Source organism: Callithrix jacchus, chromosome 10 (assembly GCF_049354715.1).
Source record: "Callithrix jacchus isolate 240 chromosome 10, calJac240_pri, whole genome shotgun sequence".
Taxonomy (NCBI): domain Eukaryota; kingdom Metazoa; phylum Chordata; class Mammalia; order Primates; family Cebidae; genus Callithrix; species Callithrix jacchus.
Window position 1 is genome coordinate 75,264,639 of NC_133511.1, and position 25,171 is coordinate 75,289,809.

General features: G+C 38.4%; 1 protein-coding gene and 1 non-coding gene across 4 annotated transcripts in view; both read left to right on the plus strand.

Annotated features, from left to right (window-relative positions):
* Nucleotides 1-25,171, plus strand: part of IPO7 (importin 7) — a 60,679-nt gene that overhangs the window by 18,672 nt on the left and 16,836 nt on the right. For all 3 annotated transcript variants that reach the window (XM_054242049.2, XM_002755029.7, XM_009007649.5), the window contains 11 exons: nucleotides 3,362-3,515; nucleotides 5,042-5,200; nucleotides 8,832-8,988; nucleotides 11,329-11,418; nucleotides 16,543-16,637; nucleotides 16,748-16,832; nucleotides 19,035-19,169; nucleotides 19,770-19,869; nucleotides 21,358-21,434; nucleotides 21,589-21,705; nucleotides 24,741-24,830. In XM_054242049.2, the coding sequence (XP_054098024.1) occupies nucleotides 3,362-3,515; nucleotides 5,042-5,200; nucleotides 8,832-8,988; nucleotides 11,329-11,418; nucleotides 16,543-16,637; nucleotides 16,748-16,832; nucleotides 19,035-19,169; nucleotides 19,770-19,869; nucleotides 21,358-21,434; nucleotides 21,589-21,705; nucleotides 24,741-24,830 (1,259 nt within the window). The remainder of the gene's footprint in view (nucleotides 1-3,361; nucleotides 3,516-5,041; nucleotides 5,201-8,831; nucleotides 8,989-11,328; nucleotides 11,419-16,542; nucleotides 16,638-16,747; nucleotides 16,833-19,034; nucleotides 19,170-19,769; nucleotides 19,870-21,357; nucleotides 21,435-21,588; nucleotides 21,706-24,740; nucleotides 24,831-25,171) is intronic.
* Nucleotides 24,974-25,155, plus strand: LOC118145996 (small nucleolar RNA SNORA23). Its single transcript, XR_004731466.1, has one exon. It is a non-coding gene; the product is annotated as a small nucleolar RNA SNORA23 (small nucleolar RNA).

The window sequence follows — 25,171 nt, forward strand, 5'->3', positions numbered from 1 at the left end:
CATTTCCCTTTTGTTTACATAGTTTTGGTCTTCAGATTCATATTTTAATGGCTAAATAATTTGTCATAATATGCCATATGCAGTAAACTGTTTCAATTTTTAGAAATAGAATTTAGTCTCTGGTCTGTTTAGTTAATAGTGTGTTTATTTTCAGTGCCTAAAATGTTGCCTAGTACACTATAGGTACTCAGGAATAAATGAATTTAAATTGTTTATCACTTTAAATAAATTAAATAACCTGGACTCTAGTAAGCAGATAGGGTTTTTGTTGTTGTTTTGTTTTGTTTTGTTTTTGAGACAAACTGTCTCTGTTGCCCAGGCGATAATGCAGTAGCACCTTCTCGACTCACTGCAACCTCTGCCTCCCTGGCTCAAGCCATCCTCCCACTTCAGCCTCCTGTATAGTTGGGACTATGGCACACACCACCATGCCCCACTAATGATTGTATTTTTTGTTTCTTCAGACGGAGTCTCGCTCCATTGCCCAGGCTGGAGTGCAATGGTGCGATCTCGACTCACTGCAGCTTCCACTTCCTGGATTCAAGCAATTCTCTTGTCTCAGCCTTTCAAGTAGCTGGGATTACAGGCATCCACCACCATGCCCAGCTAATTTTTTATATTTTTAGTAGAGCTGAGGTTTCACCATGTTGGTCAGATTGGTTTTGAACTGCTGACCTCAAGTGATCCACCTGCCTCTGCTTCCCAAAGTGCTAGGATTACAGGAGTTAGCTACCATGCCCAGCCTAATTGCTGTATTTTTTGTAGAGATGGGGCCTCGCCATATTGTCCAGGTTGGTGTCAAACTTGTGAGCTCAAGCAGTCTACCTGCCTGGGCCGTCCAGAGTGCTGGGATTACAGGCGTGAGCCACGGTGCCTGGCCATGAATTTTTTTGAAAGCAAACAATTTTATATAAATGACTGAACTCGATGGTCAGCAGTAAATCTTTTTGAAAAAATTTCTAATTTAATGGAAAATCGTAATTTTTATTGTCTCCTTTCCCTCCCTTTTCTGCCTTTCTTCCCTTCCTCTGTGCCTCCCTCCCTTTCCCTGTTCCTTCCTTCCCTTTTTCTTTTCCACGGGATCTTGATCCTTGCCCAGGCTAGGGTGCAGTGACACAGTTATAGCTTACTGAATCTTTAACTCCTGGGATCAAGTAATCTTTCTGCTTTAGCCTCCCAAGTATCTGGGGCTATAGGAATGTGTCACCACACCCACCTAATTATTTTGTTTAGTAGAGATGGAGTCTCACTGTGTTGCTGAGGCTAGTCTTTTTTTTTTTTTTTTGGTAGGGATGGGCTCTCACTGTCTTGCCCAGGTTGGTTTCAGCTTCCAAAGTATTGAGATTACAGGTTTAGCCACCACTCCTAGCCTCCAGGCTGGTCTTGAATTCTTGGCCTCAAGTGATCCTCTTGTCTCAGCCTCTCAAAGTGCAGGGATCAAAGACATCAGCCACTGTGCCTGTTCTTGTTTCTTTTTAATATATATTCAAGTCCCAGTTATCTTTTACTAGTGAAGTTTACATTTTCCCATTTTAGATAAGAATCTGCCTTTCAATCTAAATTTTTACCTAAGAAGTTAAGTGTTTGGCATTTAGGAGTGATAACTAACAAATTCTAGAGACTTGGTTATGTGTATTAGAAAAATTAATTACATTAGGAAATTGTTTTAGTATGCACGGAATTGGAAGCAGTTAAACTATGGAATTGGTCAAAAATTTAAAATATCATTAATTTAAAAATTATATCCTTGGGGCCGGACACGGTGACTCACACCTGTAATCCCAGCACTTTGGGAGGCTGAGGCTTATGGATCATTTGAAGTCAGGAGTTCAAGACCAGCCTGGCCAACATGGTGAAACCCTGTCTCTACTAAAAATACAAAAGAATTAGTCGGGTGTGGTGGCAGACACTTGTAATCCCATCTACTCAGGAGGCTGAGGCAGGAGAATCGCTTGAGCTTGGGAGGTGGAAGTTGTTGTGAACCAAGATTGTGCTGTTGTACTGCAGTATGGAATAGAGTGAGACCTAGTCTCCAAACAAAAAAAAAGAAAGAAAAAGAAAAATTATGTTTATGGAATAATTGAATGAGATTCTGTAGTGCATGGCATATGGTGGTTTCATCTGCTAGATTTTGAATGATTAGTTCATTCTATCTTTGTAGTAGAGCTCAAGCATTCTGGCTAGAGTAGACTGAATCATGAGATCCTTACAGTGCAGTTCCAAGGACTGTTTTGTTGGGGCAAAAAATGTTTAAAAGTACAGATCACATAAGCATATATCTTATTCCTTTACTTAGAATGGAAATACTCAGAGCCTGCATTCAGAGACATTGGGACTGTTATGTGGTCTTAATATTGGTCTCTGTTCTGTTTTGGAGATAAAGAACCAAATTCTGCAGAAGTATTAACCTGGATTTTGTTGGTCCTATATGCTGAGTCAATATTCTTTATTGTAGATGTAGTTTGTCTGAAAACCTTGTTGAGGGGTATTTTAGTAATACAGCCTTAATCCATTTGAAATACTGTAAGATGGAATATTTAATTCCTAAATTAAAGCAAACTAGAGTTAGTTATTCTTGTTCAAATAAGTACAGGACTCGAGATAAGAATTGCTAATTAGAGAAGATCCAGTGTTTTGCAGAATTTAGGAATTAATTTTGGACAGTTTCCCTTTACAGTAATCTTACATATTTGTGACTCTCTTCTCTCCCTCTCTGAAAATGCTGCCTAAAAAGCATTGCTAGCAACCTAGATTCTGCCACTTCATCAGTTTGTTAACTTTTGTCAAATAGCAATGTGCAAAGGTAGCAGTATGATAACTGACAGAAAAATAGTAATCTGTAATTTGCGAACATAGTAAATTCTTCCATAACATAATTTGAATTTGAAGTGGTATGGTATTGAAATACTTAAATTTATAGATTTAAGAACCTTTATATGCTATGATTTTCCTGTGATAAGAATTGGTGTTTTATGACTTCCATGTGATTAGTTGTAGAAGCTATGTTGGGATGTTTATGGTGGTTTTGTCTTTAGAGGCTTCATTTAGAAAACTGATTCGATTTAACTCTTCTATGGAGAAAACAGGGTAAAAAGTATTGTGAATAAACAGTTAAAAAAAAGAAACCGTTTTCTCTGGGGTTGTTTGCAGAGTTTTCTCATGATATGTGATTTGTAATAACTTTGTGTGTCGTTACTGTAACTGAGTGTTCAATCTGTGTGTTTTCAACTTTAAAAATAATTGTAACATTTTGTTTATAAAAGCATAGCTTACAAACTGGTCTGAAAGAAATGCTTGGGGTGTGGACACTTATGGGATTTTCACAGTAAACATTCTTTTGTCAAACTGATCTGTATTTTAGGTGTTATCTATTTGAAAAATATGATAACACAGTATTGGCCTGATCGAGAAACAGCACCAGGGGATATATCCCCTTATACTATTCCAGAAGAAGATCGCCACTGTATTCGAGAAAATATTGTAGAAGCCATCATCCATTCTCCTGAGCTCATCAGGTATGTGTTTTTAAAATTTACCCATTCTGCAGTTATGTATCTTTCCTGTGTTTTGTTTTCTTGCGGGGGTGGTTTGAGGATCTTTTTCAGAATATATTAGGCCTATTATTTTTGTAGCAGAAAACTTATCCAACAAATGCTATTATAGGAGAATGCCTTTGTAATCTTTTTTTTTTTTTTTTTGAGATTCAGTCTTGCTCTGTTGGCCAGACTGGAGTGCAGTGGCACAGTCTTGGTTCACTGCAACCTCCACCTCCCAAGTTCAAAAGATTCTCCTACCTCAGCCTCCTGAGTAGCTGGAATTACAGGCGTGCACTACCACGCCTAGCTAATTTTTGTATTTTTAGTGTTTTTGTTTTTGTTTTTTTCTAAGACAGAGTCTCACTCTGTTGCTCAGGCTAGAGTGTAATGGCAAGATCTCAGCTCACTGCAACCTCTGCCTCCCGGGATCAAGCAGTTCTCCTGCCTCAGCCTCCCAAGTAGCTGGGATTACAGGCATGTACCATCATACCTGCCTATTTATTTTCAGTAGAGACGAGGCATTACCATGTTGGCCACACTGTTCTGAAACTTCTAACCTCAAGTGATCCACCTGATTTGGCCTCCCAAATTATCTGGGATTACAGGCTTGAGCCCCAACGCCTGGAGTCTTACTCTGTCATCCAGGCTGGAGTACAGTGGCGCGATCTCGGCTCACTGCAACCTCTGCCTCCCACGTTCAAGAGATTTTCTTGCCTCAGCTTCCTGAGTAGCTGGGATTACAGGCACCTGCCACCATGCCTGGCTAATTTTTGTATTTTTAATAGAGATGGGGTTTCACCGTGTTGGCTAGGCTGTTCTTGAACCCCTGACCTCAGGTGATCTACCTGCCTTCGCCTCACAGAGTGCTGGGGTTACAGGCACCTGCCACTGTGCCCGACCAGGATTTTGCAGAATTTGAAATGAGTACAATGGATTTTTTTTTTTTTTTTGAGATGGAGTCTTGTTCTGTCACCAGGCTGGAGTGCAGTGGCACGATCTCAGCTCACTGCACCCTCCACCTCCCGGGTTCAGATGATTCTCCAGCCTCAGCTTCCTGAGTTGCTGCAACTATAAGCATGCACCACCACACCCAGCTAATTTTTGTATTTTTAGTAGAGATGGTGTTTCAACCCGTTGGCCAGGATGGTCTTGCTCTCTTGTCATCCTGATCTGCTCACCTTGGCGTCCCAAAGTGCTGGGATTACAGGCGTTAGCCACCGTGCCTGGCCTAATTGATATTCTTAAATGAAACTTGTTTGTTGATGATGGCAATAAAAGTAAAACCACTTACATTTGTAGCATTTGTTGGGTTTCTTTCAAATCAGTAGGCACACATTGCTTTTGCTCAGTGACTTATTCTGAATTATATGTTTTCTGCGTACATCTAAAATCACATGGGTTATTTGAAATTAGATTTTGTCTAAACAGCTATTTTCTTTCTGTGAGTCAGCAAAATCTTATCTAGGTTGGATTTTATCCTCAGTGTTTTTTTTTTTGGCTTTCAGGGTACAGCTTACTACATGCATTCATCACATCATCAAACATGATTATCCAAGCCGCTGGACTGCCATTGTGGACAAAATTGGCTTTTATCTTCAGTCCGATAACAGTGCTTGTTGGCTAGGAATTCTTCTTTGCCTTTATCAGCTTGTGAAAAATTATGAGTAAGTGTTTCTTTCAATTCCTATAGATCTTTGGAAGTAGGAAAAATTGGGAATATTTATGCTAATTTGAACATGTAAAAGTATATTGGGCATAGATACCAAAATTAGTGAATTATGGCAATTTCAATTTATTCTTTTATTTTTGAAGTAGGATTCTAACTGCAGTTTCTTTTCTTGATTCTAGAAAACTCCTTGTGTTCTGTTTTCTTAATCATTGCCTCTTTACCTCTTTAAAACCTAAGTTATATCTGAAGCTGGGCTCCTCAGTATGTGCTGATAAAAGTCCTTCAGAAAAGTTTTTCTAAAATGTGAATGTGGTCAGAATACATTGAGCATTAGAGCTCCTTATTACTTGTGGCTTTTCTTCTGTGAATTTTTATCTTAACTTGGGTTCTTGATTAACTTTCAGAACCTCACTCTGATTCTTTAAGAAGAATTCATTGGAATTTCATGTGATCTTTTTTAATGAGTGTGTTTTGGGAGATTTACACTCACCTATTTCATTGTTGGCATATTTAAGCAAATTATAGTTCATATAAGTGATTAGTATTAGGAAAAAAGATTTTAGGCCAAGTGATTATTTTAGATCTGGCTTTAGGGATCAGGAAAAAAAGATCTAACCTGGAAAGTTCAGGTACAGCACTGAGAGTAGTAAGCTACATGTTGAAGGAGTTTTTTAAGTCTGTGGTGAAAGTAACAAAATTGATAGGCACATGAAAAGTTTGATGTGGGGATATTATGAGGAAGGCATAAGGAAGATTTTTATAGCTTGATGGTGACTTTATAACCAGTCCTAACAGCTACACAGATGCCATTGTGAGCCCTCTAATTCTGGGACTTGTAGTTAGCCTCCGATACCCTCTTTGTGTCCCATCTCAAAGTGGCTGATGAACTGCTGCTTTTGTTCTCTGAGCCAGATAGAAACATACCATTTACAGCATTGGTACTGGTGTTTTCTTGTGTTCCCACCAGCTACCCATCTTCCTCCTAAGGAATGTTCCAGCTGTTGCTCCAACCTCTGTCAGAGTGCCAGTTTTTGTAGTTCTGGTAAGTGAGTGACTGAAATTAGAGAGAATAAAAACAATACGCTGTCAGTATCATTGAGGAGGTTCAAGTCCCTCCAGTCCCATAATCTTAGTAGGAGGGAATACGACAGGGATTTTTAAATGGGAGATACAGGAGGCTGCTACATCATTGGAATTCAGTTCATTTTCAGCCAGTGTTTTGTTGTGAAGCACAAGGTGTTCACAAGGGATCTGTGTGGACTGAAGCAGTTCTAAGAAAATTCATGGATAAATTGGAATTTGTGGTGGTCTTCAGGAGCATAGATCCTCAGGAAATGCTTATCAGTTGAAGAAACACAAAGAACATTTTAAGAGGAAGGCATGTCACACCATATGGAGTGGTATGAACAAATAATTTTATTAGTGTCATATTTTTATACTTTCAGGAACTTTCAGGTCTTACAGGGATTAAGTTTGGTACCATAATTACTTTTATACTCATTATCTTAGCTTAACAACTATATTACCACTCAACTCCCAGTCCACTGTTCAGTGTATTGAGGGAGGTAGGAGAGAATACTTGACACAGAACAAGTATTTAAACTCTCTTAGGGAGGATGATGGACCTATAATGCATAGAGAAAGCTGCATAATATTAGTTCTCACTTTCAGGGTTTAAAGGGAATTTTGTGTATAAATGTATAATCAGATTGGAGAGTGCAAATGGCTTTCTTTTGTGAATTCTTATCAACTCAAAGTTATAGATAACTTTTTAAAATGTATACTAAGTATAATTTCTTAGCACATTGAAGTAATATTTGAAATAATTTGTCAGTTGATTGTGTTAATAGCTTTAGCAGTCATTGTTAATGTGAAATTCCTTTTTGTGTTTTTCCTTGGTGATTTACTTTGTTACTCATTTCACCTGGTAGGAAACAAAGAAACAAAATCTAACTTATAAAAAGTCTCTTGTTATCATTTTTAAATGTACTCAGATACTCAATTCTCGAATATACTCTCAAGGAAGAGGGATACCAATAAATAAAACTGGGATGTGCTATGGAAAACCAATTTAAAGCTGTTTTTATAATCATCTATTCCAAAAAGATAAGCTGTGGCTCTTAGAATAATGATTTCTATAGTCAATAATCTGTATTTTGCAAATTTAGTCTGCCTATTGACTTTTTAATAATGGAAGTTGGGGCTGGGAGCAGTGGCTCAGCCTGTGATCCCAACACTTTGGGAAGCTGAGGCAGGCAAATCACTTGAGCCCAGGAGTTTGAGACCATCCTGGGCAACATAGTGGAACTGCATCTCTACCCCTCTCCCTGCAAAAAAAAAAAGAAAATAATTAGCCGGGCATGATGGTACATTCCTATAGTCACAGCTACTACTCAAGAGGCTGAGGTGCGAGGATAGTTTGAGCCTGGGAGGTTGAGGCTGAGGTGAGCCATGATCACCACTGCACTCCAACCTGGATGACAGAGTAAGGCACTTTCTCAAAAAAAAAAAAAAAGAAGAAGAAGAAACTGAAATTGTTTTTGTGTAGTTATAACTTATAAATTAGATTGTTTGATTTTTTTTTTTTTTGAGATGGAGTCTCTGTCACCCAGGCTGGAGTGTAGTGGCATGATCTTGGCTCATAGTTGATAGCTTGTTGGTCACATTTTGTTGCCCTATGGGTTAATAGAAGAACTTCTGGTTTATGATGCTTTTTGAAATAAAATATTTTCTGCTTTATACATGCCACTTCTGCCTTTATGCTCTTGGTATGTAAATTACTTAAGGATGGTAATATATAATCAGTTTTATTTCTTTATCATCTGCTACTGTTTATACAAATATAATCAAATACTTCCTAACCAGTTTAGAAAAAGAAAAATATTAGAACAAAACTGTAAAAAGAAAGCATCTTGGATAAAACCTTGAGTAAAGATTATCCAGTTTTTTCCTGAACATTTATTATGAGATCAGCAACCTTGGATTTCAGTTGCCCAGGTTCATGACTAACTATAATACTGAGAAAGATAGTTAATTTCTGTGCCTCAGTTTCCTCAACTATAAAAGTGAGGATACTCATGTGGGCCTTGAAGATTATTGACCTCATTATACATGTTCAGAAAATACTGGATAATCTTACTCAAGGTTTTATTCAAGATGCTTTCTTTTTCTTTTTCTTTTTTTTTTTTTTTTTGAGATGGAGTTTCAGGCTGGAGTGCAATGGTGTGGTCTCAGCTCACCGCAACCTCCACCTCCTGGGTTCAAGCAGTTCTCCTGCCTCAGCCTCCCAAGTAGCTGGGATTACAGGCATACACCACCACACCCGGCTAATTTTTATATTTTTAGTAGAGACGGGGTTTCTCTGTGTTGGTCAGTCTGGTCTCGAGCTCCTGACTTCAAGTGAACCACCAGCCTCAGCCTCCCACAGTGCTGGGATTACAGGCATGAGCCACTGCACCCGGCCAAGATGCTTTCTTTTTATGATTTTGTTCTAGATATTTTTCCTTTTTCTAAATTGGGTGGGAAGTATTTGATTATATTTGTGTAAATAAATGCATAGTTTAATATATATATATAAAGTTGTGGAAATAAATTCTTACAGAATTAGTTTGTATTCCTACTCAAAGGTATAAAAAGCCAGAGGAGCGGAGTCCATTGGTAGCAGCAATGCAGCATTTTCTGCCAGTTCTAAAGGATCGTTTTATCCAGCTTCTTTCTGACCAGTCTGATCAGTCTGTCCTCATCCAGAAACAAATATTCAAGATCTTCTATGCTCTTGTTCAGGTAATTTTATATAGAGCAGTTTTTATATATAAAAAGTTAGTCTGCTCTTTACCATATTAAACATTAACAAGAATTTCAGCATTTGAATAATAGTTACAGTTGAAAATCTACATTAAATGGATGATTTTCCAGCAAAATATAAATTGCCAAAATAGTAAGTCTAAACAAGCATACGTCCCCAAATACGTAGGTAACTGTAATACATTTTAAACTGCAAATGAGCAACGTCAGATTCTCTTAAGCTATTTACTACAACCAAATTAGTCATTTTAGGAAGTATCTTTCACCTTACAAGAATTAACGAATCTAGGCCAGGCAGAGTGGCTCACGCCTGTAATCCCAGTACTTTGGGAGACTGAGGCAGGCGGATCACCTGAAGTCAGGCGTTCAAGACTAACCTGACCAACATGGAGAAAACCCCATCTCTACTAAAAATTCAGAAAAATTAGCCAGGCAAGGTGGCACATGCCTATAACCCTGCCTGCTTGGGAGACAGAGGCAGGAGAATAGCTTGAACCCGGGAGGCGGAGGCTGCGGTGAGCCAAGATCGCACCATTGCACTCCAGCCTGGGCAAACAGAGCAAAACTCTGTCTCAAAAAAAAAGGAAAGAAAGAAAGGAAAAGAAAAGAATTTTTGAATTTGAAAACCCATTACTTGATTACAGTTGAAATCTAACACATGCTCTGATATGCAAGTTATACATAGATTGTCTCAATAAATACAAAACCTATTCCTAAACTTGTCACAAAAACACTATATCTGTGGGCTTTACTGGCACACAGTAATAGGTTTTATTATTTCTGTATGTTGCTCTGAATTTTTCTAGGATAAAAGATAGCCACTAAAGAAATGGTTGGGTTAGTATTTGCAGTGAAATGTAATTACTTGTAAGGGAGATTTTTAAAAATCAGGTAAATTCTGGTTCTTTTTGTACCATGTACCATAGAAGGGTTTATCTCATCTACCAAGACCTTTGGTCCAAGTCATACCATTACATTTAAAAATCTCATTTAAATGGATCAGAACCAGGCACAGTAGCTCACACCTGTAAGCCTGTAACCCAGTTACTCTGGAGGCTGAGGTGGGAGGATTGCTTGAAGCCAAGAGTTCAAGGCTATAGTCCATCCTGACAGAGCGAGACCTGGTCCCTAAAAAAAAATGAAAGAAAGAGATAGGATTTCACCTCCACTGAGATTATACTTGCCTATATTATTGTTGCTTGGTTGGATTTTTCATGTCTTTGCTAGATCTTTAAAGACATTCAAGTATCTCCTACTCTGAATCTAAGGGTACCTTAATGCCATTCTATTGGACTCTTACGTGATTCTTTCAAGTAATATGAATCAACACTAGTCTTTTCAATATTTTTTCTAACTGGTAGGATCATTACTTTTGGATTAAATAATAGGTCTTTTTGAAAACTATCATAGGGCATATGGAATAAGACAAAATAGTTTATCAACTCATTCTTTGAAACTAGCATGCCCTATTATAATAATATAGCCTTGTCTCTCTTGTGAAAATAGATGTCCTAAAATCCCAAATTGGATATCTATTTTATTGGCCTACTGAGAGAGGATTTATTCCAGGAATACAAGAATGGATTAATAGGGCCGGGCGCAGTGGCTCAAGCCTGTAATCCCAGCCCTTTGGGAGGCCGAGGCGGGTGGATGATGAGGTCAACAGATTGAGACAATCCTGGTCAACATGGTGAAACCCCGTCTCTACTAAAAATACAAAAAATTAACTGGGCATGGTGGCGCGTGCCTGTAATCCCAGCTACTCAGGAGGCTGAGGCAGGAGAATTGTCTGAATGCAGGAGGCAAAGGTTGCGGTGAGCCGAGATCACGCCATTGCACTCCAGCCTGGGTAACAAAAGCGAAATTCCATCACAAAAAAAAAAAAAATTAATAGTAAGAATTTAATTTTTGTAATTAATCCTTACATCACATTAAAATAGAGACCTGTAACCATCTTTATGGATGCCAGATAAAGCATTTTATAAAAGTAAATAACCATGTTTGCTTTGAAGAAAACAAACAACTGTTAGAATCCTAGATTAGAATCTTTTTTAACTTACTGAAATGTGTTCATTAGAAGTCTGCAATAGATATCATACCTCACAGTGAAAATAAGATACCCCAGTAAAATGGGTATATGGCAGGGATGCCCACATACCGTTTACCATTATAGATAACAAGCAAAGAAATGTGTCTATGTACTAAAAGCAGAAAATGTGGATTGAATGAAATACTTTTGGTAGGTATTGTGAAGAGTAAAAAGAAGTGGGATTTTCTTTAGCAAAGATTTTGAAATTTTAATTCTTGACTTTTATTTAGTATACACTACCACTGGAACTGATAAATCAACAGAACCTGACAGAATGGATAGAAATTTTAAAGACTGTTGTGAACAGGGATGTACCTAATGTAAGTTTCTGTATATTCTCTTTTATTACTAAATATATTTAATGGTCTTTTGAAGACTTTAACTGGTGTTTCCTGTAACATTCTCTATGAACTTTTATAATTAGTGATGTATTTTTTCCAATATTAGAGATAGCTTTTCATTTGTTTACATATGCATTACATATGTACATTTACTTAGTTTAAAAAGTTGTAAATGGTAATTTTTTTATATATTAGAGGTTAAGCACTTCTGTTATCCTTTTATTTCATCCTAAATCTGCTTTTTCTTCTCAGTTCTTTAATTAAGAGCTCATAGCTAGCTTTTAGCCTAGTTAATTTGTCAGGTGCCCACATACAGAGGAAGAACGTGATTTACAAGTTGGCCAAACTTTATAGTTATGTTATTTTTTCTGAGTAACTTTATTGAGAAATAACTCACCATAAAATTTACTCTTTTGAAGTATGACTTGGTAGTTTTTAATACATTTAGAATTGTCCAGTTGTGTTATTTTTATAATCAAATTTTAAAAAATTATTATTTTTCTTTATAATCTAGTTTTCTAGAGAAATAGGGGAATTTGCAGATTACTGAATACCTCGTGTTTTGTTTTTTTTTTTTTTTTTAAGATGTAGTCTCTCCCTGTGTCACCCAGGCTATAGTGCAGTGTTACAATCTTGGCTCACTGCAACCTCTGCCTCCTGGATTCAAGCAATTCTCTGCCTCAGCCTCTGAGTAGCTGGGATTACAGGCACCTGCCACAATGCCTGGCTAATTTTTGTATTTTTAGTAGAGACAGGATTTCACCATCTTGGCCAGGCTGGTCTTGAACTCCTGACCTCATGAGCCATTGCCTCTGGCTGACCCAGTGTATTTCAGTAACAATTAATATGTACTTATTTAATCCTCAAAATTCCTTCTGGGAAAGTTATGTAATTTGTTCAATATAATATTGTTAATTACATAAGCGAGACCAAAGTCCTATTTTGTAGTTTAATTTTTCTTTTAAATATTTGTTTCAAAAAGATTTATAAACAATGCAAAAGAAACATTTCTACACACTCCACAGCAAACTAGTTTGGTGTATATTTTTCTGTGTACTTTTTTTTTTTTTTTTGAGACGGAGTTTCGCTCTTCTTACCGAGGCTGGAGTGCAGTGGCGCGATCTCGGCTCACCGCAACCTCTGCCTCCTGAGTTCAGGCAATTCTCCTGCCTCAGCCTCCTGAGTAGCTGGGATTACAGGCACGCGCTACCATGCCCAGCTAATTTTTTGTATTTTTAGTAGAGACGGGGTTTCACCATGTTGACCAGGATGGTCTCGATCTCTTGACCTCATTATCTACCCACCTCGGCCTCCCAAAGTGCTGGGATTATAGGCTTGAGCCACCGTGCCCTGCTGTGTACATTTAATACATATAAAATACAACTTTTTTTTCTTTTATCCATAGCATGAAATAAAATACAACTTTTAAAAGTCTCACATACATATTCTGCACCTTTTTGTGGTATAATTTATAATCTGTGCACCAATTATAAATAAGCAATTCAGTGAGTTATCACAATTATATGTACCCATGTAACCATCACCTCAGAATGTTTGCTTCATGGCTGGTTCTAGTCATCTCTGCTATCATCTCATTTCCTGCACAATAGATTTCATCTATTTTAGAACTTAATAAGTAATCTTTTGTTTCTGGCTTCTTTCACTTAATATGTTTATAAGATTCTTTCATGTTGTATAGTAGTAGTTTATTCTTTTTTATTGCTAAGCCCATTGTATAGATATATCACAATATCTAGATGCTGATGCACATCCACATAGTTTTACTTTTTCGGTATTATAGATAAAGCTATGGACATTCTTATGTGTCTTTTTATGGTTACATGTTTTTTACACTCTTGTATAAATGTCAAAGAAAGGAATTGGGTCATAAAGAAGGTGTATGTTTAATTTTGCAAGTAACTTCCAAAGTAGCCCGTAGTATTGCTCTCACTAGAGATGTATGAGAGTATTCAATTGCTCTGTATATTCACTCCCTTATCCTACTTTAAAAATAGGTCATGGATGTCTTAGGTCAATATATAATGATCCAGTTCCTTCTTTCAGTGATTGTATAGTAGTCTTTTACGGATGTTACATAATTAAACATTTTTCTTTTCTTTTTTTTTTTTTTTTTTTTTTTTTTTGGCGGGGGGAGGAAGGCAGGAAGGGAGGGAAGAAGGACGGTAGGGAGGAAGGAAGGGATGAAGGAAGGAAGGGAGGAAGCGGGGAGGGAGGGAGGGAGGGAGGGAGGGAAGGAAGGAAGGAAGGAAGGAAGGAAGGAAGGAAGGAAGGAAATCAAGCAATGAGAGAGACATTGCCGACCTGGATCTAGAGGTTTACAAGTTGATTTCTTTTTTTTTTTGAGAGAAGAAAAGAAAAAAAAAATAAGTAAATGAGAGGAAGAAAGAGGGAGAGTAAATGGAAATATTGCTTTATTTTGAAAAAAATTGGGTATTAATAATGGCCAATCAATGTTTCATTTAAACTTATGGGTAGGTGTGATGTGGTGTTGACAAGATTGTATATTTTGTGTATTTGAAATGGAGAGCTCTATAAATATTTATTAAGTTTACTTGTTCCGGATCTGAGTTCGAGTCCTCGATATCCTTATTAATTTTCTGTCTCATTGAATCTAAGTCTCGTATCTGGGTGTTAGGATCGTTAGCTCTTGTTGTTGCATTGATCCTTTTACCACTATATCTTTGTTGCTTTAAAATCTATTTTGTCCGATACGAGAATTGCAACTCCTGCTTTTTATTTATTATTTATTTTTGCTGTCCATTTGGTTGGTAAATCTTTCTCCATCCCTTTGTTTTGAGTCTTTGTGTATCCTTGCATGTGAAACAGGTCTGGATGTAACATGCCATTGGGTTTTGGCTGTGTCTTTTGATTGGGGGATTTAGTCAATTTAAATTTAGGGTTACTGCCATTTGATGTTGACTGGCTGTTTTATCCATTCGTTGGTGTAAATTCTTCTTTATGTTGGTGCTCTTTACTTTTTGGTGTATTTTTAGAAAGGCTAATACTGGTTGTTTCTTTCTGTGTGTAATGCTTCTTTCAGAAGCTCTTGTAAAGCAGGCCTGGTGGTAATAAAATCTCTGAGTTCTTGCTTGTTCATAAAAGATTTTATTTTTCCTTCAGTTGTGAAGCTTAGTTTGGCTGGATATGAAATTCTGGGCTGAAGGTTCTGTTCTTTGAGGATGTTGAATATTGGCCCCCACTCTCTTCTGGCTTGTAGAGTTTCTGCTAAGAGATCTGCTCTAAGTCTGATAAGCTTGCCTTTATGGGTAACCTGACCTTTCTCTCTGGCTGCCCTTAGTATTTTCTCCTTCATTTCAACCCTGGTGAATCTAACGATTATGTGCCTTGGGGTTGCTCTTTTTGAGGAATATCTTTGTGGTGTTCTCCATATTACCTGGGGTTGAATGTTGACCTGCTTTGCTAGTTTAGGAAAATTTTCCTGAATAATATCCTGAAGGGTATTTTCCAGCTTGGATTCATTCTCTCTGTCGCATTCAGGTACACCTATCAAACGTAAATTTGGTCTTTTCACGTAGTCCCACATTTCTTGGAGACTTTGCTCATTCCTTTTTATCCTTTTTTCTCTAATCTTTTCTTCACGTTTTATTTCATTAAGTTGGACTTTGACCTCTGATATCCCTTCTTCTGCTTGAACAATTCGAGTGTTTAAACCTGTGCATACTTCTCGGAGTTCCTGTATTGTATTCTTCAGTTCCATTAATTCACTCATACTCCTCTCTAAGTTGTCTATTCTCAATAGGATTTCATCAAACCTTTTTTCAAAGTTCCTAGTTTCTTTACGTTGGGCTACATGATCTTTTAACTCACCGAAGTTTGTTATTACCCATTGCTTGAAGAGTGATTCTGTCATCAGGATGCGCTCGTTCTCCATCAAGCCTCGTTCCATTGTTGATGTGGAACTGTGATCATCTTTAGAGGGAGAGGCGTTCTGATTTTGAGTATTCTCAGCTTTTTTACGCTGGTTTCTTCCCGTCATTATAAATTTATCCTCCTGTCGTCTTTGAAATTACCAACTTTCAGATTAGGTCTCTTGAGTGGGCGTCCAGGTTGTTAGTTCCCAGGGCCAGAGCAGCGGCGTTAAAACTGATGGTGCTTTTCTGCCCAAGATTCTCCTGTCTGGCTTCCTTCTTGTGTCCGTAGTAGGCGACTCTGCCTTCCTGGGGCTCCAAACCTCGGTCAGAAGGGAAACCGGTCCTGTTTACTCTGCGCCGAGCGCTGCCACACCGAGGTGCCGTCACAGCCGCTGCGCGGGGCTCTGGTGTCGTGCTGAGGGCCCGTGTGGGTCCTCCGAACCTGTTTACTCTGCTCCAAGAGCTGCCGCGCCAAGGTGCCAGCGGAATCGCTGTGCCGGCCACGAGAGTCGCGCTGGCCACCCGTGTGTTTCCTCCACTGGGGGATCTTCTGCTCCGTGAGCGACCAGAATTTGTCTGAAAGTGTGGCGTCCTCTAGTTCTTTGCGCCTTCCCTGAGAGCTGCAGTCCTGGGATGTTAGCGATCGGCCATCTTGGATCGTTCCCTAAACATTTTCTTATTAATGAATGTTCAGGTTCTTGCCAGTTTTTTTACCATTACAGATAGTATTGTAATTAATATTCTCATACACACATTCTTGTGCATTTATACTTACATATCTGAAACTAGATTTCTGAAATGATGTTTCTCATGCTCTTTTTATTATAAAATATACTGACTTTGATTAAGCTATAATTGTCATGGCCTTGACTATACTATTTAGATCTTGACTAAAATGTTTGGTTTTAAGCTTGTAGAAGAATTTTAAGAAGCATGTCTTTTATAACCAACTAGTGAAGCAGTGAGGATGTCTCTTGGATTTAACTAGGGTTAACACTTTTAACACTTTTTGAAGGTTAACACAAGTCTACCCTTCTATTATGAAAGGCCAACATTAGAGAAGCATTCATATTTTTGTCAATCTGTTTTCTTCTCATGCTGTTCCTCCTATGTTGTATTATCTCTATCATTAAATAAGGATCTTTTTTTTTTTCTTTATTTGACATCCCTGAGACTGTGTAATTTACAATAAATAAGTATCTTTTCAAAGGAAACACTTCAAGTTGAAGAAGATGATCGGCCTGAGTTACCATGGTGGAAATGTAAGAAGTGGGCCTTACATATTTTAGCAAGGCTTTTTGAAAGGTAATCTTATCCATATATGGTGATTTAAATTAATTTTTTAAGGTTTTGCTTTTATAAGTGCTGGCATAAAACATTATAAAGAAACAATGGGCATTTTGATGTTCTTTTAGATATGGAAGCCCTGGCAATGTTTCCAAGGAGTATAATGAATTTGCTGAAGTATTTCTGAAGGCATTTGCTGTTGGTGTCCAGCAAGTAAGTCTGTTACTGGTTTTTCTAAGTAGAAACATGGCATCTTTAAGTTAATTTCTGTCTTGTTTATTTCTGGTTTCTTTGATATCTGAAGAGTTCACGTTTGGACCCTACAGCAGGTCTCAAACATTTTTGGTCTCGGGATCTCTTAATGTTTAAATTACTAAAGATACCATTGGGTTCTTATGTGAGTTATACTCAGTGATATTTATCACATTAGAAGTTAAAACAAAATTAAGCAGTTCATTAAAAAATAATAACAGGCTCGTTACATATTAACAGTTTTTTTTTTTTGAGACAGTTTTGCTCTTGTTGCCCAGGCTGGAGTGCAATGGTGCAATCTTGGGTCACCACAGCCTCTGCTCCTGGGTTTAAGTGATTCTCCTGCCTCAGCCTCCCGAGCAGCCGGGATTGCAGGCATGTGACACCATGCCTGGCTAATTTTGCATTGCATTTTTAGTAGAGATGGGGTTTCTCTATGTTGGTCAGGCTGGTATAGCCCGCCTTGGCCTCCCAAAGTGCTGGTATTACAGGCGTGAGTCACCACTGCCTTCAGTCTAGTTACAGAATTCTCATTTTTTTTTTTGAGATGGAGTCTTGCTCTGTTCTCTGGGCTGGAGTGCAGTGATGCTACCTTGGCTTACTGCAACCTCCGCCCACTGGGTTCAAGTAATTTTCATGTCTAAGCCGCCTGAGTAGTGGGATTACAGGTGCCCACCACCATACCCAGCTCATTTTGTATTTTTAGTAGAGATGGGATTTTATCATGTTGGCCAGGCTGGTTTCAAACTCCTAACCTCAAGTGATCTGTGCACTTTGGACTCCTAAAGTGCTGGAATTATAGCTGTGACCTGCCACGCTCAGCCCACAATTCAAATTTTTGCTAGAAACCTCAAATTTAACACTGGTAACATATTGTCAGCAATTTTCCTTAAAATGATGGATTCATTTTATTCATTTTTTTGAGAAAAAATCTGCCATATTCATAGTCTAAATTACTATTGTCTATCAGTTGTTCTTTCAAGCCTAAAATAGTGTTTTGTGGAATCAGTGACTATTTTAGCCTTCAACTCAATCTCTTACCAAGTGTTTAACCATTGTACTTTGATATGTAGTAGAATGGCTATCTGTATACTTCTTACTGAATAATCATAGTTTTTCTTCTCATCAAAGTTATTCTTAAGGAAAACTTATTCTGTAAGAATGTGGGTGTAAAGAGGCCAGTGGCTCACACCTGTAATTCCAGCACTTTGCAAGGCCAAGGCAGGTGGATTACCTGTGATCAGGAGTTCGAGACCAACCTGGCCAACATAGCAAAACTCTGTCTCTACTGAAAATACAAATATTAACTGGGCCTGGTGGTGCTCACCCGTAGTCCCAGCTACTAGGGAGGCTGAGGCAGGAGAATTGGTTTAACCCAGGAGGCAGAGGTTGCAGTGAGCTGAGATTGCACCACTGCACTCCAGCCTGGGCAGCAAGGCGAGGTGCTGTCTCAAAAAAAAAAAAAAAAAAAAGAAAGAATACAGAGACTTTAATATCATACTGTCATTATACAAATAAGGCACCACAACATTTAACACCGTGGTTTTGTGCCATTGATACAAATACTTACTTACTCAAAACCCAGCATTTTTAAAGAAAGCCAACAACATCATTATGAAAGTAGCTTTAACCTAGTAGATCCTCTGAAATAGTCTTGGGGACCACTAGAGGTTTGTGGACTATAAGTACCAGTGTTCTGAAACATGAATTAGAATTAGAACTATTGACAGATGCTGAATAGGCAGTTAACTGCTTTGAGTGAGGTGTTTTTTTTTACAAGATGGCTTTAACAAGATAGGGCTTTCTCTCAATACTTTAGTTTTTCAATAGGTAGCATATGGGCCAGGTGTGGTGGCTTAAACCTACCTGTAATCCCAGCACTTAGGGAGGCTGAGACAGGAGGATTACCTGAGGCTAGGTGTTCAAGACCAGCCTGGCAACATAGTGAGCCACTGTCTTTAGCAAAGAAAAAAAAAAAAAAAAAAAGATAGCATGTACTTTTCTTTTTATTCTTAATCAGAAATGGGTTGAATTATTTTTAACAGAATGCGGTTTTCTTGATGACCAGGGCATTAAGATATATGTTAACTGTTTTGACTGGTTTGTAAGTGATTGAAATTTCTCTTTGGACATTGATTTTTGATTGAAAATTTTTTTCCCAAGGTTTTATTGAAGGTGTTATATCAGTACAAGGAGAAGCAATATATGGCTCCTCGAGTTTTACAACAGACATTAAATTATATCAATCAAGGAGTTTCTCATGCTCTCACCTGGAAGAATCTGAAGCCCCATATACAAGTAATAATTTATCTGAAATGTTTTATTTGAAAACTTGCATGTTTGTTAAGTTGTGTTAGTTTACTTCTGGTGGTTGTTTTGAGAGTATAGCAGAAAAAGGAGACAGACACTCTGACATAAAGTTATGAGAGGTATTTTGTGACTATTCAACTTACCTTTTAATCCAAAACTGTTATCTTCAAACTTGATTTAAGTTCTTACTCTTGGTCTATGATTACATTTTATCATGTAATTTGGAGTAACCAAGGGACTTTATTTCACCAGATTAGTTTCTAGCATAAGTGGCTTATCTCCTGTTTCTATGAATAATTAATTTGGTTTATTTAGAGCTGTAGAATTTTGTAGACTTACATATGTGTATATTTTTAGGATACTTATTTGCAGCATACGTACACTTATATCTTATAATTACTTGTTACAGAGAGGGGAAGTACATGTAGTTAGATAGTTGATCTTAGAACACATTAAATGCATTACTAAAGTTTGATATTAAGCTTTAAAATATATCATAGTGTTACTTGAGTTTTAATACTTAGAGGAAATTTGAAGGTTTAAATTTGAAAACTGATGGCTACTGTTTTCTTAACTTTTAAATTGCAGGGCATTATCCAAGATGTTATTTTTCCATTGATGTGCTATACAGATGCTGATGAAGAACTTTGGCAAGAAGACCCTTATGAATATATACGCATGAAGTTTGGTAAGAAATATGCACCTTTGGGAGAAATGCCAAATGTGGGTGAAGGGGAGAAAGGAAGCAAAACACACTGCCATGTGTGTACCTATGCAACTGTCTTGCATGTTCTGCACATGTACCCCAAAACCTAAAATGCAATAAAAAATAAAAAATAAAAAAAAAAAAAAGAAATATATACCTTTTTAGAAACAAAAAAAGTCAGTAATTAAGATTAGAGTGATTGTGTGTAGCCAACCTATGGGGTATTGGTATCTTCTTTATTTTTTATTTTTTAAGACGAGTTTCACTCTTGTCACCCAGGCTTGAGTGCAGTGGCCCAATCTTGGCTCACTGCATCCTCTGCCTCCCAGGTTCAAGCGATTCTCCTGCCTCAGTCTCCCAAGTAACTGGGATTACAGGCGCCTGCCATCACGCGCAGCTGAGTTTTTGTGTTTTTAGTAGAGATGGGGTTTCATCATGTTGGCCAGGCTGGTATCAAATTCCTAACCTCAGGTGATCCACCTGTCTTGGCCTCCCAAAGTGCTGGGATTACAGGTGTGAGCCACCACACCACGCCTAGCCCTTCTTTGTTGTTTTAATATAATTGATCCCTTGTGGAGTCCTTTTTGGGGCTATTCATTTTAGGGACCATTCATTATTGATAATCATCTTATTTTTAGCAGACACAAATTCAATACTGTTAAGCTTTTATTACTGAATGCCAAAACGGTTAGATATTCAAGATTACACCTCAACACTAAATGTCTCAAGTATACTTTTGGATTTTATGTTGGTCGTCATATGTGTGGGAAATGAGAAAATACATTGGAAGCTGGAGTCACATGAAGTCCCTGCACAGAACTAAAGAATTGTAATTTGGCTAATAATGTGAAGGCCTTCTTACCAGATCATCTGTGCTTTTTGCAGCTTGTACTTTTGTGACGCTATTGTGAAAATTCTCATGTTGGTAGTGTTTCATACATATAATTGAAACTGCTAAGTTCTGGGTTAAAAAAGAAAAATGAAAAACTATTCAGAAGAATTCATGGATTAACATTTAATTTGTACAGGTCAGGTGTGGTGACTATTGCCTATAATCCCAACACATTGGGAGGCCAAGGTGGGCAGGTCAGGAGTTCGAGTCCAGTCTGACCAGTATGGTGAAACCCCATCTCTACTAAAAGTACCAAAATTAGCTGGGTGTGGTGGCAGACACCTGTAATCCAGCTACATGAGAGGCTGAGGCAAGAGAACCACTTGAATCTAGTAGTTGGAGGTTACAGTGAGCCGAGATTGTCCCACTGTACTCCAGCCTAGGTGACACAGTGAGATTTCATCTCCAAACAAACAAAAACACTTAATTTGTATGGAAAAGGCATGGAATTCTGCTTTTGCAAAATTATACGGGAATCTGGGATCATTTTCATACCTTAGGTAAAGATTAAGCATGGTTTTTAATGCTTTTGTGAAGAAATTAATGTTTATTGTCTTAATTTAAAACTTGTTCTCTAGATGTGTTTGAAGATTTCATTTCTCCTACCACTGCTGCCCAGACACTTTTGTTTACAGCCTGTAGTAAGAGGAAAGAGGTAGGCTTATTTAATATTGAGTTAACTTTTCCTATATTATTTAAAATTTATTCAACTATGCACTCAGTTTTAAATGTCATGTGAGTCATTTTGTTAGTGTTTTTTAAGTACTGTTGGCCTAATTCAATAATGGTGCTTTTCTCTTTTAATCTAGGTACTGCAAAAGACTATGGGATTTTGTTACCAGATTCTTACAGAACCAAATGCTGACCCACGGAAAAAAGATGGAGCCCTGCATATGATTGGCTCTTTAGCTGAAATACTTCTGAAGGTATTCTTTAGTGTATTTGTATGTGCATGAGTGTACAAGTAGTTTTTTTGTTTATTATTTATTTTTGTTTTTTAGTTTTTTTGTGTGTGCAAGTAGTTTTAAAAAATAAACAGCCAGCCAGGCACAGTGGCTCAATTCTGTAATCTGAGCACTTCGGGATGCTAAGGTGGGCAGATTGCTTACGCCTAGGAGTTTGAGACCAGCCTGGGCAACATACTGAGACCGCCCCCACCCCCATTCTTTATAAAAATAAAAAATACACTCGGTGTGTTGGCTCATGCCTGTAATCCCAGCACTTTGGGAGGCCGAAGAGGGCAGATTGCTTGAGGTCAGGAATTTGAGACCAGCCTGGCCAACATGGCAAAACCCCATCTATACTAAAAATACAAAAATTAGCTGGCCATGGTGGCACATGCCTGTAATCCCAGCTACTTGGGAGGCTGAGGCAGGAGAATCACTTGAACCTGGGAGGTGTAGGCTGCACTGAGCCAAGGTCATGCCACTGCACTCCACATTCCAGCCCAAGCTACGGAGACTTGGTCTCAATAAAAAAAATTAGCAGCCTTATGGGGTGTACAACTCAGTAGTTTTTATTATTCACAGTTGTATAACTATCACCCTCAGAAGAAATTCTGTATACATTGGCAGTCACTCTACATTTCACCCCATATCTCCCAGCGCTAGGCCACATTTGTTTATGGATTTGTTTATTCTGGACATGTTATATGAATAGAGTCATAATGTATAGTCCTTTGTGGGTCACTTCTTTCATTTAGCATAATGTTTCCAAGGATTACCCATGTTGTAGCATGTTTCAGTACTTTTTCTGTTTCGTTGCCAAATTATATTTCATTATATTAATAAACCAGATTTTATTCATTCATTAGTTGCTTCTATTTTCTGGCTACTACAAATGTTGCTGTGAATATTCATGTTTAAGTTTTTTTGTTTGTTTTTGAGACAGAGTCTTGCTCTGTTGCCCAGGCTGGAGTACAGTGGTGCAATGTCGACTCATGCAACTACGCCTCCTGGGTTCCCTGCCTTAGCCTCCGGAGTGGCTGGAATTAGAGGCACCTGCCACCACGCCTGGCTAATTTTTGTAATTTTGGTAGAGATGGGGTTTCACCATATTGGCCAGGTTGGTCTTGAACTCCTGACCTTGTGATCCGCCTGCCTTGGTCTTCCAAAGTGCTGAGATTACAGGTGTGAGCCAATAGGCCTGGCCCATGTTTAAGTTTTGTGTTTTTTTTGAGATGGAGTTTTGCTCTTGTTATCCAGGCTGGAGTGCAATGGCGCGATCTCGGCTCACCGCAACCTCTGCCTCCTGGGTTCAGGCAGTTCTCCTGCCTCCGTGTCCTGAGTATCTGGGATTACAGGCACGCACCGCCATGCCCAGCTAATTTTTTGTATTTTTAGTAGAGACAGTGTTTCACCATGTTGACCAGGATGGTCTCGATCTCTTGACCTTGTGATCCACCCGCCTTGGCCTCCCAAAGTGCTGGGATTACAGGCTTGAGCCACTGTGCCTGGCCTGTTTTTTGTTTTTTTAAAGACAGGGTTTCACCATGTTGGCCAGGCTGGTCTTGAACTCCTGACCTCAGGTGATTCACCTGCCTCAGCCTCCCAAAGTGCTGAGATTAAAGGTGTGAGCCACCGTGCCCAGCCCATGTTTAAGTTTTTATGTGGACTTAGTTTTCATTTTTCATGGGTATACACCTATGAGTATGAATTGCTGGTCATAATTTGAGAAACCACAGGACCATTTTCCAGTGTCACTGTACCATTTATATTTCTGCCAGCAGTATATTTTGATTATAGCCATCCTGGTAAACATGAATTAGTATCTCTTTGTGGCTTTGAAAGTTTTCATGTGTTTATTGTCCATTTGTATATTTTTAGAGAATATTGATTCAAACTGCTTATTCCCATCCCACCCTGCCACTTTTTTTGTTTTGAAATGGAGTCTTGCTCTGTTGCCCAGGCTGGAATGCAGTGGCGAGATCTCGGCTCAGTGCAGCTTCTGGTCTCCTGGGTTCAAGCAATTCTCCTACTTCGGCCTCCCAAGTAGCAGCATTTTTTTTTTTCCACCAAGGCTGGAGTGCAGTGGCGTGATCTCGGCTCACTGCAACCTCCGCCTCCCGGGTTCAAGTGATTCTTGTGCTTCAGGCGCCTGCCACTAAACTTGAATATTGAGAGTGCCTTTTTAGAGAAACACTTGAACCCAGGAGGCGGAGGTTGCAGTGAGCCGAGATTGTGCCACTTCATTCCAGCCTGGGTGAGAGTGAGAGACTGTCTCAAAAAAAAAAAAAAAAGTAGCACCTTTGAAGATAGCCAGTTTTTTTTTTTTTGTTTTTTTTTTGGGACGGAGTTTCGCTGTTGTTACCCAGACTGGAGTGCAATGGCATGATCTCGGCTCACTGCAACCTCCGTCTCCTGGGTTCAAGCAATTCTCCTGCCTCAGCCTCCTGAGTAGCTGGGACTACAGGGGCACACCACCAGGCCCAGCTAATTTTTGTATTTTTAGTAGAGACAGGGTTTCACTTTGTTGACCGGGATGGTCTTGATCTCTTGACCTTGTGATCCACCCGCCTCAGCCCCCCAAAGTGCTGGGATTATAGGCGTGAGCCACCGCACCCGGCAATAGCCAGTTTATTAGTTTCAAAGCAGGATTTTTTTTCACATCATGTTAGCTAGAAACTTTACCAGAGAGGTTTTTTTCCTTCTAAAAGTTTCATAAAAAATAAAATTCGTAAGGTGGCAAAATTAAGCAAACTTAAATCAGTCAGACACTATTATTGCTTTTAAGATTTGGCATTATGGCTTTCTAATCAAGGAATGTGAAAACATGTCGAAATGTATTCAGTGGTTTTTAGTGGTGAAGTTCTGGAATAAGAAAATTGGTTGTGGATCCTGGGATTCAAAAAATGAGAATACGATGTGGCGTTAATAGTCATTTTTAACAGTATTAATCTATTTGGAAATTGTGATGATTGTATTTGGAACTGTATCAAAATAATTCTTGTTTGTATTTACAGAAAAAGATCTATAAAGATCAGATGGAATACATGTTGCAGAATCATGTATTCCCTCTCTTCAGCAGTGAACTAGGCTACATGAGAGCAAGGGTATGTTTTAAAGCTGCATTATTTATATACTTCTGTCTTGTAATGAATGACTCTGTGGACTTTTATATTGAAACTTTTAAATGCTGACTTTGAAGGCTGTGTTTTATTTTAGGTTTCTGTTTAATGTACATGATTACATGGCTGCTGTAATGTGTGCATAGCTTTCATCTGTGTCTGGTAGCAGCGTCTGTCTGTGTTTTGCATTCGGATCTTGCTATCCACACAAATGTTATGCAGCCAAAGAGTAACTTGGGATCATAGTACTGGTCTAGTGTTGTCTCTGGACACATCTACCACTGGCCAGCCTCCAAAGTCCCATACACAGAACTCGGGGATTAGAG